Source organism: Vigna unguiculata, chromosome 9 (genome assembly GCF_004118075.2).
Source record: "Vigna unguiculata cultivar IT97K-499-35 chromosome 9, ASM411807v1, whole genome shotgun sequence".
Classification (NCBI taxonomy): domain Eukaryota; kingdom Viridiplantae; phylum Streptophyta; class Magnoliopsida; order Fabales; family Fabaceae; genus Vigna; species Vigna unguiculata.
In genome coordinates, this window is record NC_040287.1 from 35738098 (window position 1) to 35760126 (window position 22029).

At 27.5% G+C, this 22029-nt stretch overlaps 1 protein-coding gene across 1 annotated transcript; it reads right to left on the reverse strand.

Moving 5' to 3' along the window:
* Positions 1–7029: 7029 nt before the first annotated feature.
* Positions 7030–9663, reverse strand: LOC114162121 (cyclin-D4-1-like). The gene is made up of 6 exons (XM_028045902.1): positions 9008–9663; positions 8514–8600; positions 8324–8422; positions 8005–8206; positions 7746–7870; positions 7030–7585 (listed from the first exon to the last, which is right to left on the reverse strand). Exons 1-6 carry the CDS (start codon positions 9308–9310, stop codon positions 7346–7348), a joined length of 1056 nt encoding a protein of 351 aa, XP_027901703.1. The 5' UTR covers positions 9311–9663; the 3' UTR covers positions 7030–7345.
* Between the last annotated feature and the right edge of the window lie 12366 nt (positions 9664–22029).

Here is a 22029-nt window from a genome sequence, read left to right on the forward strand (position 1 = left end):
GAATTTAAGTTTAAGTTTACATTAAATAAAAAAAAATTGAGCATATAAAAATTGAAAACCCACTAGTAAGTTCATTTTCAAAAATCATATTTTGATTAAGTTATTATAAGAAAATCATATTTTGATTAAGTTATTATAAGAAATTTAAGTGTTCAATTACAAGTTCCAATATTAATTAATATTCCTAATGGGTTCAAAGAGTTTCCCATTCTCTATATTGAAAAGTTAATGACAATTTAAATACAATTTTCTTTTTAATCCTCTGGGATGTATTTTAAAGACAAGTTTATTTTAATACACCAAATAGTTTCATATTACTTAGAACTTAAGATCACCTTTAAACCCTCTAAAGCATGTTAAAATGGAAAATATAAAAGTGAAAAATGTTATTAAAATATACAAGACTGTGATAATCCTTTAAAACCACTAATACTCAAAAAATTTTGTCATCGTTAGTATTGATTGTCTTCATTCTCGTACAAAAGACACCCTAACCTTCAAGTCAATGTCTATTTATTTCAATCACAAATAAGTATACAACAAGATAGTAAAAGGACTCGTTACAACTACTTGCATTATAGGATTGGTTGATGATCTTATACTAATCATGAATTCATCTCAGTCCAAACACGATTTAATCACGCTTACCACTAACTGTCCTATGGTGTGGGTATATCTGCCTGGATTCTCTTGGCTGAGAATTGAGACTAGTAGTGTGTCTGACAAATTAATTTTTGTTTGATTTTGTTTCATTCGTTAACCGTATCACTGACTCGAGATCCAATCAGTTCATGTAGCATTCATACAATAGGTAAACGGTAATGTAATCAAAATCAGACTTAATACATAAGTAGAGATATATATTAAATTGAAACTATTAAGAAAATCCTAATAAAAAATAATACATAAGTAGAGGTATTAAATTGAAACTATTAAGAAAATCCTAATAAAAAAATAATACATAAGTAGAAGTATTAAATTGAAACTATTAAGAAAATCCTAATAAAAAAATAGTAAGTAGAGTATTAAATTCAAGAAGTAAATGTCAAATAATTAAATAAATTGAAGCATGCTAATGTTGTCACTCAAACAAAATATATTAACTAATATAAAAAAAAAAATATTTTTCGATTAATTTAGAGTTTAATGTTTAAGGTCAATTTATTTTTGATTTACATAAAGGAATATGTTTTTTAAAATATTATGAAAAGGAACGAAGACTTTAAAGTATACGTCAGAGTTTTAAGTCGTAAGACATGTTAGGACTTCTACTTTTTTTATACAATGAAGTCTTTGCACCAATGACTTATTTTCAGTAAAGTCGTACTTATAACACAAAAAATTAAATAAAAAATGCTATGTTTTCTCTCTTTTAATTAATATTTTTTCCATTAAATTTTAAAACAGGATTGACAGAACAGATCTAAATCCATTCACAATTAAATTCATTCATTGTAGAAAAAAAATTATCGAAGCAAATCTATTTATTTAGTTTTATAAATGATTAACGATTATACCGTATTCATCAAAATCTAATATCTTTTTCTACCAAACTTAACCAATCCAAATTAACCAACCAATCTTTTTTATAATTAATTTGTCTTTGATTTTGCATTGTAAAAGAATGAATTATTGATAATTTTTTTAAAAAGAGATTCATAGTGAAAATACATCGATGAAATACAAGTCTAATCCAAATAAGAAAATAAATAAATAAATAAATATATATATATATATGGTACTCAGGAATTTGACTAAAAATTTTAAGGGATCAAATTATATTTGTTATATATAAATTACTTTTTTTATTTAAAAAATAATAATTTTTTTACATATTTTTTTATTCAAAATAAGCATTCATGACAATAGAATCCAAACAATATAACAATATTATATATGAAAGAGTAGCATAAAGTTTATCATCAACAATCATATATATATATATATATATATATATATATATATATAATATATATATATATATATATATATATATATATATATATATATATATATATATATATATATATATATATATAAACAAAAGTTACCTTTAGTGAGAGTGCTCCTCCAACTTTTAAAACCTATACAAAAACATTCAAAAAGTTAAAAGAGGTTGATGACAACCAACTTATTGCTAATTATAATTTAATGCAAATAAACTCAATTATCTGTAAAAATAAAAACATATGAGCTAGGTCGTCCACTTGGTTTTTTACTAAAAGATAGCACGGTAAGTAATATGCAGCATCTTTTAATGGCGATTACTCTAACCATGAAGAAAATAAGATAAACCATGTGTACTAAAATCTTCTAGGATGATCATCTTTACCAAACAACGGATAATTTTCTAGATGCATTTGATATGGACCCCATTTTAGATAAGCCCTTCGTACCTCATCAATTTGATTTGGTGGATATTGTCAAATTTGAAGACGCTTCCCCGGGATCACGTTCTAAAGTATTTTCAAATTCATTATATGTAACTTAAGAAACCTTAGAGAGTTGTTTTTCATTTTCTTCAATATTTGGATTCTCATAAAGTTTTTCAATTTTAGATGACGTAGATGCATTTTTTTCATCTTCATCACAAGCTTTTCTCTTGAAAAAAGAATGAATTATTTTACTCTTTATCATAATTTTTCTAATATAAATTTGTCACCTCTCACCTATTTACAAAAAATAAAATTATGAATACCCCAAATTAAATCTTAAAAGCAAGACTCAATATTTTAAGAAAACTAATAACTTCTAAATGATTAACTTCCCTTACCTTAGAGTAGATTCCTAATCTTGCTCTTTCCTTACACAACTTCAAAGCCTAAAATAGCTCTATCTACACAAATAAGAGTTTGATCAACAATTAAAGCATGATTTTATGATCTCTAACAGATAGAGATATGTCTAGAGCGTAGAAAAGCCATAGACAAGAGGGAAACAAATTACTTAAAAAAAAAGGAAAAAATGAACTTACTCAAAAGAAGAAATTGTTCGGTCCAAAATATTAATTAACTCTTTAATTTTGTCGTAGTGCAATTTGATTTTGAAAATAATAAAGAATTGACGGTAAAAATTGAGATAAAAATAAAACAAGAAAAAGAAATGGAAACACGAAAGAGAAAAACCAAAATAAGAAATTATAATAGAAAAAAAACATAATTTTTAAATTTTAAAAAAATTCTAAACTAAATTAATATAAATAAAATAATAATATATAAATAAAACGATAATATATAAATAAAGTAATAATATATAAATATATATTTTTAAATATATAAAAAATAAAATAAAATAATAATCAATTAATATAAATAAAATAGTAATATATAAATATTATTTTTTAAATAAATAAAAAATAAAGTAAAAAAAAAATGGTTGGGGAGCCGCGGCTCCCCTATGTTACAACGTTATTCCGCCAGTGATGGTACTCAAATTTTTTGATATCTATTCAATACCAAAATTATAATCATAATTATATTTTCATTATTATTATATATATTTATGAAAAACTGTCAATGAATAAATTAATAAGTATTTTTTTGTTAAATTGATTATAATATAAAATAAAATATATCTTATTGGCTTAGATTATCCTGTTAATTAAAAGTATCAGAGATAAAAATACGAAGAAAATGTGATATAAAAGGTTTTAGTTGATAACTGGTTGCCATGCTGATAATTAGTCTATTCCTCTCCAGCAAGAGCAAGAGTTGATTATTGCTTATGAAAACTTTGCATTAAAAGTAGAATTAGAAAAAAAGTAGTAAATATATACCAAATAGTGTGATAAAAGGTAAAAAATAATATAAAAAAATGGAAAAAAGAAAAGAAAAAATGTTAATGTGTGTGTGATTATAGCAATTATTCCACTAATGCGATTACACCCACGGCCAATACCCACTAACCAATAATGGGAATATGATATGATGCTCTTTTAGGAGCACCATTATTACTAATTATGAATTGGTTGAGGTGTATTATCATTAACAAATTAAAACATGCACCTACACACACTAAACTCCTGTTAAATTATTTCACTTTGTAAAAACACTGTTCATATTTAGGTTTACTCCGTTACATCTAAAACATGATTTAGGACTTCGAACCATAAACCAAACAAGTCCAAAACATTATTTAAGACTTTAAATCCTAAACCAAATGTTCATGGGGCATAAAATTTTGGGTAAGAGTATTCAAGGTTTCATTGTCTAAAGGCCATTGCTTCCTACACCACCATAATTACTAACTACATCCCCACCATATTAGGAAAAAAAAATCAAATACCCTTTATCACTGTAGAGGAAGAAGACAGGAGAAAATGTAAAAAGAAAAACTCGTACCGAAAAGATTTTCCTGAAACATATTTTATATGGCTTGAAAATTTCTTTCTGGAACATATTTCATAAACGGATATTTGGAAAAAATATTTTGGAAGACATTTTATGGATTCCATTCTGAAATTTTAATTTTTGAACATGTATCATATGTTATAGAAATTCTATTGTCATGAAAATTTCGTTTCGAAAATTTTATTCCATAAATTTTGGAAAGTTTTCGGAATATGTAATCTGAAAGTCATTTGTCTGAAAGGTAAAATAGTTATTTCCAAAATGTGTGGGGTGCGTGAAGAAATTATAGGATGCAGAAGTAAAAGCCTTGTCCAGATTATACAAAATATGAAAGAAGCCTTTTTCATTACTTAAATTGGGTCAATATGGATTCGCTTCTTCTGACTCTTGGATGTTTCTTTTTGCACCCATGTAACGTGTGCACCTGTGCGTCAAATATCAAATTACAAAAAAGTTTTTAGATGGTGCAATCTAAGATCAACTTCATTTGAGAAATGTTGTTCAAAAAACGAAACGCAAACAATTAAACTGGAAAACTTAATGTTCTTCACTTCAGTTCAAATAGTGTATAAAAATTTATCTCTCAACACCTTCACCTATGAGTTCCGCACACCAACCTTAATGAAAACTAAGAATGGTGTTCTAAGAAGAGCAATATGTGATGTTTTGAATTGTGTGAAGGTGTAGATGAAAGTTGTGGGGGTGCAGAAAGAAAAACTTCTCTTGTTGTTGTACCTCATAGAAGTCCATTTGTTTTTCGGAAGCCCAAGTTTAGTACGGAAGAAAAACCCACGAGGAAGGAAAGATAGATAATGATTAGTTTTTGACGTTAATGTCTTTATGTTTATAATTTGATCTCCATTGTAATCATATAAAATATTTAAAAAATAGATAAAGCAAAATAAAAAGTCATACGCCAACAAGAATCGAAAAGTATAAAGTTGAAAGAAATGTTTAATTCATCTCTGTTTATACTAAAATTATATTTATTATCTTTCGTGTAGCCAATTACCTTGAAATTATTTTAGTTTAATTATTTTACGCCTTAAATATATAATTATATCAAATATTTGAAGAGAAAAAATTACTATATGTAATATTTATTCCGTTAAAATAAGACTTTTTTTCGTTAAAATTAATTCTCTCTACCGAATAAAATGTATTTTTTTAATATTATATCTTTTATTTCATTAATTACATTATTATTTTATCTAAATTATTTCCATATACCTTTTCAAAAATAAATAACTGAGAAATAATAGTTAATGTCATTTTATAATTTAAAGGATAGACAAATATATATATATATATATATATATATATATATATATATATATATATATATATTTTAAATCAAACGCGAGAGATAAAAACAAATAAAGTCAGTAATTAAAAAACAGCGAGTAATGTAATCTTGTCATCTTTAACTTTTAAAAGATGAGATGAACAAAAATGTTTTTTTCTAAAGGTGGATATCTACCAAGAAAAATAAATAGTAACCTAAGCATTTAATAAAATGCAGTAATTATCCATAGACACGCGTTTGAAAACCTTTATTTTCCTTAATTTTCTTTATCCAATCATATACAAACAACTATTATGTGTTCCAAAAGTAATAACTTTTCTTTCCATGTGATTTTGAATGTATAATCCAATAATAACGTGAAGGATCTAACTTATAAGAGTTTTAATAATAATAAAAAAAAATCCCAAGAAGCATCAAATATGCTTTATTATATACCTCTTTCACGTGGCAAAACTTTAAATCACAATTTAACCCACAGATCGCTTAAATTTAATCTATTGTTTGCAAATATTACTTGTTAGATTAAAATTTCCACAAGGCAGAACAAATACACTCTTTAATTTAATAACAACAAAATTGAACATTTAATAAATTCTTTGAACCTTAAAGAGACAGTAGTGAAGCTGAACTGAACCAGTTTTTTGGTTTTTGTAGTTTGTCTCTTGTTTTGGTCGTGTTCTGTAATCCCCATTACCAAAACAGTGATATTTTCTAAACAAATTTAAATTAAAAAAAAAATACTTTGCAGTTTTCTTTTCTATTTCTGTATGTACATGTTAAAAGAACCCAACAAATGAAACATAAATGTGTGCAATCAATGTGAACGCGTAGTGTTAATTATGTAGAAAATAGAGATACAAGTGTGCTGATGATGAATGGTGCTTCATGCATGTTGTGGTTATGATTCAAGTTTTGTCCATTTATGGCTGCAATGGAAGAAAATAGTTTTTTTTTTTTTCTTTTTGTACATTTCTTTCTGACCTACCCTTTGGTGCATGCGCAGCACAACCAAGGTTATCAACAACAACAAAGCAATGTGTTGTAACAGTGAAAGTGTCTCATTGAAATGCTAACAAAGGTTTCTCAGTAAGGGAGAATCTGTTTGGTGACACAACAGTAGTTTCTGAAAGAAAATAACAATGAGAAACTGATTAAATGGAATAAAAATAATAACATATATAAAATATTTCCGCAAATTATAGCTCTGTTTCTTTTTTTTAGTTTGGTTTATTTTTCTCTCCCATTTAACAGTAAAAAAAAAAAAGAAAAAAAAACAATTGAACTAATGAAAACTCCCCCAACTGTACTTACATACAATACTCTAATTCTGCTTCAGTTTCTTTTGTTCTGTAGCTGCTGTTAAGAGATCTAAAATATTTTAACAGCTGGTGATTTACTCAGTTCATGCCAATAGCATGCAATGTATAAGAATGTTCACTTGATCACCCATCTTCCACACATGACCCACCTCACCTTATGTAGTTTTGGTATTTTTTTACACCAGGGTCTCTCTCTCTTTCTTTTTTTTTTCTTTTTTTCTTGGACAATAAAAAATAATTTATTTGTAGCTATTTCTTGCTGCCTCATTTTGGTATTGCTTTGAGGGGGGCACCTTCCATAAAACACAGATAATGTCCATTTTTTGGAAAAGCATCCTATGGATGATGAAAAAACTTCACAATCCACATCCCTACAATAGCTCTGCTCCACAGGTTTTGTTTAACTTCCTCCTTTTAGCATCAGGAGTACTATGTGAAGAGTTAGCACATGAAGCAGCATTTGTGTCATCACTTTTGTGGCTGAAGCACAAAGCATCTAGCACACCTATTGGGCTTTGGGGTAGGCAAGTCACAGAACCACTTGAATCCTTTGCAGAGCCACTGTTTGATGACAACTCTTTCATCATTTTAATGCACTTCAACAGTCTCTCCTGAGAAAGAAACAAAATCACACAATGTTTGTTACCATCAAAACTTTAAGCCTAACTCAACTTCACAAGACTGAACGACTGATCGAAATATATCAGGATAACAAAGTAAAACCCAGTATTAAGTTTTTGTATGATGTTTGGTTTGGACAACCATGGTTACCTTTTCTACGTGTTGAATCAGAACAGAAATTGCTTTCCCTGTGTCAACTGTTTGGGTTTCCCCCATGACATTCATGGCCACTGCTGCTGCAATCTCTGATGGTTTGAATTCCAAGAAGTCAATTCCTGCATTGAATCCACACCATCCAAATTACCATCACTAATTCCACCCATTCACAGTTATTATCACTGCACAGATGAGCCTCATTGAGAAAACAACCCAATTGTGCAATGAAGTGTGAGGGGAAACAGATCGGTACCTATTGCAGTGCTTGATATTAGTTGGATAGATCGCATAATTGCAGACTTCAATGGACTCTGATCCCCATTGATCTTGCAGAGGAAGTAATCAATGAAGGTGAAAGGAGTGATTGATTGCATTCTCCACTTCAATGTGCTTAGCACTAGAAGCTCCATTCTCTGTATGGTCTTAGCCTCAAATACAAACTTTGATTCACCCACCTGAATCAAACACAACCAGGATTAGCATTTAGCACATGCAGGACCAATAATGCATTGTCTCAGTAGGTACCAAACAGTGAAAATAAAACAAAACATAACATAAAATAAAATTTCTACCTGTAAATCAAGAGACACTGGGACTTCTGTCTCATCTACTTTGGCTGCCAGAGATAAACACGCCACAGCCAACAATTGCATTGTCCAAACTCTTCCCTTCTGTGAGTGGAAAAAACATTAGATCACAGTAAAAAGAAAAAGAAAAAGAAAAAAAAAAAAAAACTTCTCTTCTTTTCAATCGAGGACTTACTGGTAATTCATATGCAGAAAGGAACCGATCCAAGTAATTTATAGATAGATATCCACAGAGAGGACCAAAACCGAAATGCGATCGGACCTATAAAACAAGAATATGGGTCTGCTAGTTAGATCATGCTAAAAGACAATCGGATAAACAAGAAACAATAATCAGTTGAAGGTAAATCCAAGTTCTGATCCCAGTTTTGAACATCTTGAAACGCATCCAATTAAAGATTTTCATTCAATCAGCTTGGGAACATGCAAGTTAAGCCACAAAAGGTAGCAAGGGAATAATCAATTCATCATCAATCATCAATCATCAATCACTGGAATGTGAAATTCAAATAAAATGCTTCCGAAAGTTCAGATTTCTTTTCAGGATATTATTAGAACGGCCCGTGTTTCTATTTTTCACAAGAAAAAGGAGGAAAACGGGGATGGTGAAATAAAGATCAGAGCTTTGAGTGATTAAGAAAGAAGAAGAAGGAAAAGTGTTGAACCCACCTTGTGAATCCAATCAATGGCCTCTTTTCTGGCACCAGAGTCCAAAATTCCAGTCTGAAGGCTATTGAAGTAACGCAAACCAGGCCAGAGTTGGCACTCTCTTTCCACCATCATCGCCAAGCACTCATCACTCAGCAATGGCAACTCATCCGGTTCATCATCATCATCATCGAAGCGGTGCCTCCGGGGCCGCCACGTGTCCTCGCACACCCCCATCATCGTACCCCCGTAATGGCTCTCGTCGAAAACGGTGCTGTCCTCTGAGCAAAGGAGACTCGAAACACAGTCAAAACTGGGTGCCATTGCTGCAAGACCTCAAAATCAAAACTCAACCAACCACCCTCCAAATTCACAAGAACCAATCTTTTTGTTCAGATTATTGATGGGGTCTCTCTGTATGTGCTTGATGTGTTGAGTTTCTTTTACCAAAATTGTTAAAAGGAAGAAATGACAATCTGTGGAAATAACAACAAAAGCACTATAGAGCCACACAACACAGCACAATCCTTTGTTTCTCTCTCTCACTCTCTCTCTCTCTACACTCAGCTGAAAAGAGTGCCGCAGGAGAGGGCCTTATGAAGGAAACCAACACCCCTTTTTAGGGTAAAAGGCAGAGAGAGAGAGGGATGAGAGTGGAGTTGGCACAGAGGGGTCCTCCATAGTGTGAATTCTTCTATATGTTTAATTCATAAAAACCAATGCTAATTACCATTTTCTAATCTCGCACTGTAAATACAACACATAGACTTCTTAATTAATGAAATAACCAGAACAAAACAAATTTATTATCAGTTAAATTTGAAGAGAAAAACTATGAAAAGCTGTAATGATAAACATACAAATTCAATCTTTTTTTTTTTGTAACAATTATCTAATTGATCTGTCTGTTTCTTACATTACTGTTTTATTAAATCTGTATTGGAATATCAATATTATTCTCTGGAGAATATTTATTAGAGAGACGTTGGGAGGTGCACCTGAATATTAAAGGCAAGTTTATTACATTATAAATATTCAATTTTTATTACTTACCATAAACAAAGACGTTTCTCTCCAATCTCATACAATTTACACCTCTGCTGCAGTTTATGCTGTTACTAAATATTAACATAGAAACGTTAAATTGACCAGAACAACAACATTCCTTCCAAATCACAAAGTGTCTCAGTTCTCAGTAACTCATTCCAGAATTAACATTCTATAATGAAATTTCTAAATGTACCCAATGCTGCAAATGGTACTCCAACCATAAGGACATCCATTAATACACTGAAACTTTTGAATCACATTAATCACTCACTTCTTAGTTTTTTTAAAATGTGAGAAAGACAAAATTTTTCAAAAAAAAAATTGGAAGAATTTAGAGAAAAAATGAGTTAAGGGGTTGGTAATAGGAATGAAGAAGATAAAGGGTGATAAAAAAAAAAAAAGTAAAGTGTAAAAGTGAAAAGGTGCAGAGTGTGTTGTTTTATCCTGAGTCGACGCGTGTGCTTCGCTGACATTGGCTAAGACCGGAAGCGTTGGTTTCGGTCTCAAGTCACTTTAACGTACTACATACATACTACAACCTGTCATTTCCCTCCAACCTTACCCGCCAAATATCACTATTTATTCAGTTTATCAAATTCAATAAATTGCAACACTTAATTTTAATTATGACCAAAACAAAAATATATTGACTTTATTTATACCTTTAAAAGTATGGATGGACAGTAACACAACTTCTCTACTTGAAATTAATTATTTAGTCTCCGCCCTAAAAATAATTTAGAAATAGATTTGTTATATTAATTTTATTTTTTTTCAAATAATTCATTGAGTGTTATTTGTATATATTTGGTAAAAAATGCATGCACTGTAAGAATGAGTGTTTACTTTTTTTATAATAAAAATTATAAAAATAAATTTAAGTAATGTTTGTAATTTTATTATGGATAAATTTTAGTTTCTTTTTTAGATAATTTTTATTATAAATAGTTGCTTTAATTTAAAAATTTTAAGAATAGTTAAATGTTAAAAAAAATCAAATCAAAGAAAATAGATAAATTTAAAAAATAAAATCACTTAAAAAATAAAATTAATAAAATGATTGTTTTAATTTAAAAAAACTTCAAAGGATAAATTGCAAACAATGAAATGGAAAAGTATAAATATTTAAAATATAATTTAATAAAAAATTGATAATACATATTTTTCACCAGTTTTACTCAGTTTAATTCACGAGGGCGAAATTGTTATAATTAGAAGAAGTAATGATAACACAGTTAGATGAATTTGCACGTATTAAAAATCTTGCTCTCATAGCTTGTGCTATTGATGGTGGTGGGGTAACAATTAATAGTAGCCACTTTGTGTAATGGGAATATTTTTTAAAATATTTTTTATTTTCTATGGATTTAAATTATAGGTAGAATAATTACTAAATTGATAAAAATGTCATTTTAATTCATTGTATAAATATAAAAACAATACCAAATTCTTAAATGATAAAACACCAAATTAAGTATAAGTGAATTGCCACAAATCAAATACATAAAAATAAATCAAATTTATTATCTCTTATTAATTTGATTTTTAAAAGAAAAAAAATGTAAAAGTTACGATAATGTTTTGCTATGAGTTTATAGATTTTATATTTACAACATTTTTTCGTTGTATATTTTTATTAAGGGTCGCAATACCTTTAATATGAATAGAAAAAAATTAAGTAACTTTTCTGTCTTTTTAGCAAATTTAGGATGTAAAAGGGCATTAAAACTGTTTTTCTTTAATGAAGTTATAAGATTGATGGAAAAGATAGATCACACACAAAGTAATAAAATCAAAAAATAGGAAAGAAAAGTAGGATGGGATGGTAGGAGACCGTGCAATAATGTAAATGTGAAGTTGTATTTTTTTTTTTTTCAAAGCTCTTTGTAGTGTGTGTTTTTAATGCTTTATATTATTATATCACTTATCTTATATTTTGATATTTAGTTATTGATTGAAAATATTATCTAAGTCACATTTGACTCACTCAGATTGTTATTGTAATGGTTAGGAATTTGGTTAAATTCACGTTCTTAATAAAAAAACATATTTAATTTGATGATTAATTAAATTAGTAAAGTTTAAAAAAAATGTATGGACGACTATTGGATTATGTGTTTAATAGTGTTAAAGTTAGTTGGTTGTTTATTAGTGTTGTGAGTAGATTACCTTTCGATGTTTGAGTTTGTTTGGCGTACATGATGATCTGTATGTATAGTGAAGTGTACTTGTATATGATGTATGCATTTTTTTTTCTATGTATATGATGTATGCATCATTTTGTGGCTATGTATATGATGTATGCATTTTTTTGTTTATGAGTAAAATGTTTACTATTGTAAACTCCATGACAATGTATAATGTATAACTTTTTAACCAATCTCATGTGTTAAACTTAATGTCATGTATAAAATTTTGTTTAAACTTTATTGGAAGATATTTGATACATAAATTTATTGTTGGTAGAGAATTTAATAGAGTAATTTATTTAGTGAATTAAAAATTCTTAGAATAAAATAAGTTATTTAAAATTAGAAGAAATTTGAAATTATGGAATTTCATAATTGAATTACTTAAAATTAGAGAATTTCAAATTCCACTTAACACGTAAGGATTTGAAATTGTTTATATTCTAAAATTCATATTTTGGTATTTGTCGTTTAGGTTGATTCAACATTATCGGCCTAAACTTTGATAGACTCGATCCAATTTTAGATGGAATCAATCAAACTTCGTTTGACATGGTCATCACTCAATGTCTCAACTCAACTTAACTTAGTCAAACGTAACCTAATTTTCCCAACTTGACTTGGACTTAGCCAAAGCTCGATCGAATTGAACTTGACTCATCATGGGCCTAGTCCAACTTGGTTAAATGTGATCCCACCCTGGTCAACATAATTTGAATTTTAGTCGACTTGGCTCTCTCTAGCGGACTCAACTCAACTTGACTTAGTCTTAATTAGGCTATGTTAGACTAGTCTTGATCAGACTAAGAGCAACATAGGCCAAGCCAAACTTGGTTGAACGTGGGTTTTCTCCAACTCATATGAATGTAAACTCGCCCTGACTCGAGCGACTATGGGATGCCCTAACTTGGCACAACTTAGGCTAATATAAACTTGGACTCAAATTAACTTGGTTCATCATGGGTTTTAGTTAACTCAACTCGATTGAGGTTTGACTTAACTTGACCTACACCCATACCAACTCAATTTAACTTAGGCTCAATCTAGCTCAACTCGACACAGCCAAAGTCAATTCAACTCGACTTGGGCCTAGTCTGACTCGACTTGAGTCGGGTCGACTTAGCTTGACTCTTGACTCTACCTAATGTGAGTCCAACCTTGTGTTATGTTAATTTATTTTGACTCAATCTAGCATTTTGTAACTTAAATATAAACTTGTTTAACATAAATTGATAACTTCTTTTGCAAATATAAATAAAAAAGTTATTGAAAAACTTTGACTAGAAAATAAGATCAATGAAGATCATATTAGAGCAAAAACATGTTTCTATGACGAATTATTATGCCGGTTTTAATCCATCTAGCATAATAAGTGACACGGTGGCATAAATGTAATTATGGCAAGATTTTCTCATGAAAATCTATAGGAGTGGATTCGTTTTATGGCATTAGTCCTTCTTCATTTGGGCCATGATGTGATTCATATCACTTTCCATGCTAGTTCTCGCTAAAATCAATATAAAAAGTGAACGCAGTGAAACTTTGTAACAAATCAGAAGACTTTTTATACCAATTGTACCTAGACCCGACATAAAAAGTTTGAGCAGTGACATTTTTGTAATAAATTATATTGTTTAGACCTAGAACCGACATAGAAAGTGGAAAATGTGTCAAACTCTATTCTCATCGTTGTGTTCTCCAAACTCTTTTCTTCTTAATCTTCTTCAACTCTCTAAAATAATTTCCCAAGTCATGGAAATGAAATCTCATGTGAAGTCTTGTTCGGTTTCACCATTTGATGAAATTGAAGGGTGATGAGATCGATGAGAGTGGCAACGATGAGTAACAGGCGGTTCGACATAGTTGAGAGGAAGAATCAAAGAATGGGATGAATAAAGTTAAAAAGAGTGAACCCTAAGCGATGGTGAGCGTACGATGACGGCAGCGAGCGAGTGTGAGTGCAAATGTGACCGGCTACAACAATGGTGTGGCAAACGACGACAACCTTTACCGACAGTGGCTTGGTCGAGTAACGGGTGGTGACCTTTGCCAATGTGAGTGATAAATCATGGAGTTGATCGTCATAAGTTACCCTAATAATATCAAATTTGGATTTTTGTAACTCAAAACTCCATAAAGATGCTAAAAAAAAGACAAATTTAATTTTTTGTCAAATTTGTATATTAGTAACATGTTATAAGTAGAGAAATAAATTTGTCCTCGTAAGTATTCTTCGAATTCGTTATCATTTTTACGACAAATCCCCACATTGACTACATGGATATGGGTATATAAGTATGAGTATAGGTAATACTCGATTTTTTAATTTGGTATGAAGGATTGGTATGTATAGGTACATATTTGTTTCGTCTCCCTCTTCATACTTGCCTTAATATCCATTTTTGCCCCCATTTAAATTACTAAAATACTCAAAGTCTAAGTAACCTAATAATATATACATACACTCCACACACTTTCTTTTTTCTTCTCTTCCAATTGTTTGCCTTGTATGAAATTCATTTAAATCTTCGATATATTTTTCCTCTTATCACAATGTTGGTACAATTATGTTCAAATGATTTATGTCAATTAAATATTTTTATCTCGCACATTTGAACATTTATACTCTTTTTTAATATTTTTATTTATTATTTATTTTTGCATGAAAATGTTTAACTCTCAATTTATGTGTTCAATAACATAAACATTTCATTTAATAGATAATATATATATATATATATATATATTAATGAAATATTTAATCTATAAAAGCTCTTCTGATAATAATTTATAATTTTATATGTTGATAACTTTAATACATATTATTTTGATTTTAATTCACACAACAATAATAATATTTATATTTATGATATTTTTGAAAATTATTGTACACTTTTATATATATATATATATATATATATATATATATATATATATATATATATATATATATTCTTTTTAAAATATACGTATTAACATATTATACGTGTGTCGTATTTATAATGCATCATATCTTATTATCTTATGTTCAACAATTAATAAATTAATTATTGAATTGTAGTTTTTATAAGTTATATTGTTAAGGAGTTATTTTTAATTATATAAGCGAAATTTAATTTAGCATGAATATATATATATATATATATATATATATATATATATATATATATATATATATATATATATATATATATATATATATATATATATATATTGCATTTTATTGATATATCTTTTTGCAAAGTAATAAGTTCAACAAACCTTTGAAAGTTTGATTTATAATTACTCTACTTAGGGTGTTTGTGCAGGTCATAATATGTAATTAAAATTTTCTTGCAGTCAACTTATACATTTTCATATAATTACATAGTAAATACTTGATTTACTTAAATTCAAACGATATAAAAATCAACAAATAATAAAAAATTCATAATTAAAATTTGAAAATAAAATAAATTCAAAATTTATTTATTATTAAAATTTAAATGTTTTAATTATTACAATAATTAATTCATATTTTAAAACAAGACTCTTACGTCCAACTACTCATAATCTTTAATTAAAGGCTTAATTAGTTTTTTTTTTCAATTTTTGGTAGAAAAATTTCAAGTAGCTATTTTTATTTATTTAATTAAGTGTCAATTTTTTAAAAATTAATTTAATTAAATTTTTTACCTTAATATTTTACTAATGATATTAAAGACATATTACTTATCAATTTGAAATATTTTTAATATTTTATAATTTTTACCTTTTGTCCAATTGTCAATGTTAAACTGTGATTAAATTACATTCAAATTAGTCTCAATAGTTTTTTTTTTTCCAACTAAGTTCTTATATTTTTTTATTCAATTAAGATTCTCTCCAAATTGAGACTATTTTTATGTATATATAAATATTTTACTGATATTTTTATTTATTTAATTTTTTATTATATATATATATATATAAATGAATTAAAAAAATTAATTGTACCAGTATTTTATTTTGTAGTCTTTCTTAAACTAATTAATATTTTTAATTAAATAAATTAAAATAATTATATATTGAATTACTCTATCTTTATAATAATACAATTTAAAAATAATTTTTTATTATTATTTTATTTTATATTTTTATTCTTTTAATTATATAATAAAAATACAATTTTAAATAATGTTTATTTTAAGATTTAATATTTTCAAAAAGAAAATATTTAGACATCCATAATTTTTATAAGATTAAAAATAATTTATTAAAATAAAATTCAATAATTTCATTAGAGTTTATTTAATTAATTTTATAAATATTTAATAAAAACTTAATTTTAATAAGAAAAAGTAAATTTTAATAAAATTATCATTATAACATTTATACAAATAATAAATTTAATCTTGATTTAAAAAAATAACAATAATACTTCAATACACAGGAAAACAAAAAATAAATAAAATAAAATATAGGACTCGATTTAATAAATTCAATGACATTTGACATTAATTTTAATTTATGCCACATGGCATGTAAGAAATTTGACATGCGGACAAACAAATTGAAAAATAAATATAATTAAAATTAAAAGAAAAATAAATAAGTTAAGATTTTATATAGTCTAATTAAATCAATTTTTATTTCTTAAATCGGTACAATCGGAAAAAAATGAGACATACTTAAAATTTTTTAATCAAAATTAAGACTAAAAGACTAATTAAATATTAATTAAATAAATTAAATTTTAAGTTTATAATAAATTTGAGTATTTTTAATTAAATTTATATTATACTCATTTTAATATTGAGAATTGAGACGTAATTATTACCTATCATATTTTTTTTTACAATATTAAAAAGATGCGCTAGAAATAATTATATTAATATAAAAATAATATAAATAATGTAAGCCGATGAATGACTTTTATTACATTAATAAAAATAGGTAAGATAATTAGATTGTTATGTTCTCCCACAATTTTCAATGAAAACACAATAATTTTCTTTACAATAAATACAAACCTCACAATATTTAACATAAGTAAAAAAAATAATGAGATGAAATAATAATCCCATTACTCACTTAACTACAAACTTGAATAATATAAACCAAGTAAAAAATATAAAAGTTTTGAATGTTAAATAAATACAAGATCTTTTAAAATAGGTTAAAATACATTTTTTGTCCAATTTTCGTGAAGTTTTGTTAAATAAGTCATAATTTTGGTTTTGTGTTCAAATATATTCCAATTTTCATTAACACCGTTTAAAGCATTAATGACCATGAACAATGACTGTCATGTGTCACTTTGTTATTTTTTTGAATTTTTTATAATTTTTTATAATGTTTTTAAATGTCCACATGTCAACCTAGTATCCTACCACGTGTCAATGTTTTATATTCAATTTGGTCCCAATATTTATTATTTTTTTTCAATTTAGTTTAAAATTGACCAATTTTGTCCCTATTGAATATGTGACCAAATTTAATTTTTATATCAAAGATATAATAATGTGAATTTTAATATATTATATAAAAATATTTAATAAAAATGTGAATTTTAATATAAAAATTAAATTTGGTTTCAATTTGGAAAGGGACCAAATTGGTTCATGTTAACCAAATTTGGGACTAAATTGAACAAAAATAACAAATATAAGGATCAAATTGAATATAGAACATTGACTTTGACAAGCTGTTTCACGAGCTGCTGGATTGATACGTGGATATTTACAAAAAAATAAAAAAAATAAATCACAAAGTGACATGTGACACTCAGTGTTCATGGTTGTTAATGATTTAAACGGTGTTAGCAAAAAATGACCAAATTGAACAAAATACACAAACAAATTGAAATCTATTTGAACACAACACCATAATTAGGACTTATTTAACAAAACTTGACGAAAATTGGGACCAAAAAAATATTTTAACCTTTAAAATATTTGATAGAATTTTAATTAAAAATACTCAAATTTATGATAAAATTAAATTTTAATTTAATTAAATAAAACATGTGATGCTTTTGTTATTTATAGTATATTTTGATTTCATTTACAATAATAGTAATAATACATTTTGCATTAACAAGTAACAATAAGTTTAAATTTATCTTTATAATAATTACTCTCGCTGTGTACTTATTACAGCATGGCCATGGAATTTTTCTTATCTTTTAAGGAACCAACATACAGTAGTGTATATTAAACACATATTCAATACATTGCACTTGAGTCTCCACCACCCTTCACATGTGCCAATAATTTTTTTGGGTCAAAAGAAAAAGTAAGTAAAATAATAAAGAAATTTCCCTTTCAAATAAGAAAAAAAAAGGTGAAATTATATTTTTTCAGTGAGAAATAAAACAACAGAAAAGCAGAGTAGAAAGCAACCATGTTTAACCACTAGGCTAAATAATAAATCAATCACATGTATTAATTTCATAAGCAATAATAACGGTAATAAATAACTGATGTATATTATCAATTTATTTTATCTCGAAATCCAAAAGAGCGAGTCAATTATTAATTTGATTGATTGACAAATGAATATAATAGAATTAATGATAGACCGACAAATAAATATTTTTTATATTAAAAAAGTATTTCTAATACTAAATCCAAGTATTAAGATAAAAGTTTGATTAACAATGTAAAAATCAGATCGGGTGTCATGTTGATATAAACTATAGAATACGCGAATTTAATGAAACGGATAATTCGCTCTTAAGTATAAGTTTGAGTTCAAATTTTCCACCGACAAACTATAACCATGTTAAATATTTGGAAAAAGAACTATCATATATATAAGGGGGTTCCACCTTTTTTAACCGAGGTTAGCTATTATTATTATATTTAAAAAAATCACTAAAATAAATTTAATATGTCAAGTTTTGTAGGATAAATAAAATAAGAGTTTGTAGTCCTTTCTAGGAAATAAAATTAAAATTTATCATTATCTCAGATTTTAATAATTTTAATACATAAAAATGAACGAATACAATTATTTAAAAATAGCAACAAATTATAGTTTGTGAATGCAAACGAAATCAGCGTACTCAATTATTGAATCATAGTATTAGTGTCGTCCTCACAATGAAATTCTTGAGAAACTTTTAAAGCGCGCGAGCGATGCTGGTATTCGCGCCAGATCTTGAAAATTTTCGGTCTCTTTTTGTTTCTTATAATGAATCCAAATCGAAATTGACTCACTTACCACTTTCGTGGCCAATTTTGCAACACATAATTATTTATTTAACGAAAATTAAATACTTTATATTTAATTTCATTTTTTTGGCACGATTGAATTATATTGTAATGAGTAAAAATAATTAAGGTGTTAAATTAATACAGACTTATCATGTTTGATTTAGACCGGACTTAATTCATTGTTAGTTCTGACACAGAACTTTGAAGTTAAGGTTAAATAATTAAGCCTGATTAAAAATTATAAAGGAGCAGACCAAACTTCAAAATTATGTTTAGGAGATATTAATTAAAGAAAAAAAAATTAGGATTTTTTAAAAAAAAAATCTAAGAAAATATAATTTTTTTTCTAAATTAAAAAGATTGAGTATCCAAGTTTTCTTTTTGTTCATATAAGACAACAATGTTTTAGATATTCATATGTTAGAAATTGAAGTTGGTGGAATAGAGTTTGGGTAGTCAATTTCTTTGAAATAGAAGCTAATTTTAAATAAGACCACGATTGTTAATTTTTTTTAATTGTTTGGATATAACATTAATTTCGAGAATTCTCTTGTGGCAAAAGCATCCTTTATGTGCATTTTTTTTTGGAAAAAATTAGCCAAACAAATAGATTTTAAAAAATTGAATATTTGTGAGTTGTGTTAAGGTGACACCACTTTAGTCAAAAGTATTTTTAAGTTGAAGTTGTGATAATGTAATACAATTTTAGTTCAATGCATTTTAAACTGAAATCATATCAAGTTGACATGATTTGTTTAATTTTTGTAAAAAATTTGTTTGTGTTGAAAGTACCATGTTAGCTATAGATAAAGTGATTTCAAAGTATATAAGTACGTACAAATCTCACCCTACCAGCCGATTTTGTAGGGTTTAGTTAGACTTAAAGTTCACTTCTTAACATATTATTAGAGCCAATGGTTAAACCTATTCTAACGAGATTTGTCGTTTGTTCAATCTATTACAACATCCGCTATTGAAAAATTTGTTTGTTGAGCATATTGTTTCACCCACTATCGAACAAATCATTAACAGACTCACATAATTTCAAATTCCTGCAAATTGACACGACTTTAACTTTAAAATTATTAAAAACTAAATTATTGTGACATTAACACAACTTCTTTACAATAAAGTATATTTAATTTTGAAAGAAGCAATTGTTCGATAATTTCCCCTGAACAATTTCTGGAGCAAAACTTTGACTCAGTATGATTTAGTCATCAATCACGATCAGTCGTGAATGTTGTACCTCGAATTAGAAGGAACACAAGGTGACAATGTGGAAAACTTCGACCAATAGTTACCCGAGATCCTCTCTTTAACGCAAGTGTTGGAAAATTAACATAAGATCCTGTCTTCACTGTTTTGTAGCCGTTTGACCATATATCATCATTTTGGATGACTAATTATGAACTGTGAAAATTTGAATTTGAATGAATGTTGGACCACAAAAACCATAGCAAGCTGAGTTTAATTAGTTTCACTTAGGATCCCCGTTTCTTGGATTCAACACATAACCACAGACGTGCCTAAACATAGATTTCCAAAAAGAGACTTTAGGACACAAATTTCTAACCCTTTTAATCTTTCAAATTCTCCTTTTTCTATATACTACCTGAATTTCAACTTTTTTTTTCTGCTTTTGCAGTTTCCCTCTCATGGTCGTGCACTACCAAAACACACACACTTAAATCTTATTCCTTCTCTGCTTCACGCCAGTGTTTGTGCACATTTCAAAACCCATATTCCTCACCTTTTATTCAAATTTTTTAAGCAAATTACACGACACGACACAACACAAAGACTTTTCCTCATGGTTGAAATTCAAAAGAGAGTGTTGTTTACTGTTTGAGATCCGAGCTTAACAGGTTGTCATTCACACCCACCCTTTGTTTTTTGGTTCTTTTTTAACTCATCCCTTACGGTAGTTTCACCATTCTTTTCTCTTGGTTTGCGTTATTTTCTTCTACATGCCCGAGGTATAGTCAAATGTTTGTGCAGATGATCGCACACTGTGTTCGATTCTGACACACATTAACAAAGAACTGATCCACTATCGTGCTAACCAATTCCTTCATTCTGCATAATTTTATGCTTTTATATATATACCTTCGGTGCTTGCCTACTTGCACATCGTGTGCAAAACTATTCCTTCTGCCAAAGGCTACCGTTTTACGCTTTTGCCTTTGCTTATTACATCCTCACGTTCAAACATCACGTATCACGTGGCTATTAATAACCTGTCACATTTCAGAACAAAACTCTGCATCACAATTTGTCACATTGGATCCAATTAATCCAAAAATTTAAAACAAATAACCTTTCGAACACTACCCATCAACCTTATTTAAAAAATTTCTTCTCTCTCTCTGTATATAATTTCCTTGGCATATAAAGGTAGAATTATTATGTCTATGTAGTTCAGAATCTTCTCACTATTTTAAAAATTAAACAGCTGGATTAAGTAGTAATTTTACAATTTCCAAGGTGTGTTTGTCTTTAAAAATGGATAAAAGCTGTGTTAAGATGATGATATAGTAACGAAATAAGGTATGCGAAAGCAAAATGCCAAATTCCATGGCACAAGGAAGTACAGTGTTTTCTTATAGAATTTGTAGGCTTAACA

What these genes read in the sequence shown, in the direction of transcription:
- LOC114162121 (XM_028045902.1), bottom strand. Translation starts at nt 9,310, where the DNA reads ATGGCACCCAGTTTTGACTGTGTTTCGAGTCTCCTTTGCTCAGAGGAC. An exon ending in CCATTGATTGGATTCACAAG is followed by an intron (nt 8,601 to 9,007) that starts GTGGGTTCAACA and finishes CTTGTTTTATAG; the next exon opens with GTCCGATCGCATTTCGGTTT. An exon ending in CAGTGTCTCTTGATTTACAG is followed by an intron (nt 8,207 to 8,323) that starts GTAGAAATTTTA and finishes TGTTTGATTCAG; the next exon opens with GTGGGTGAATCAAAGTTTGT.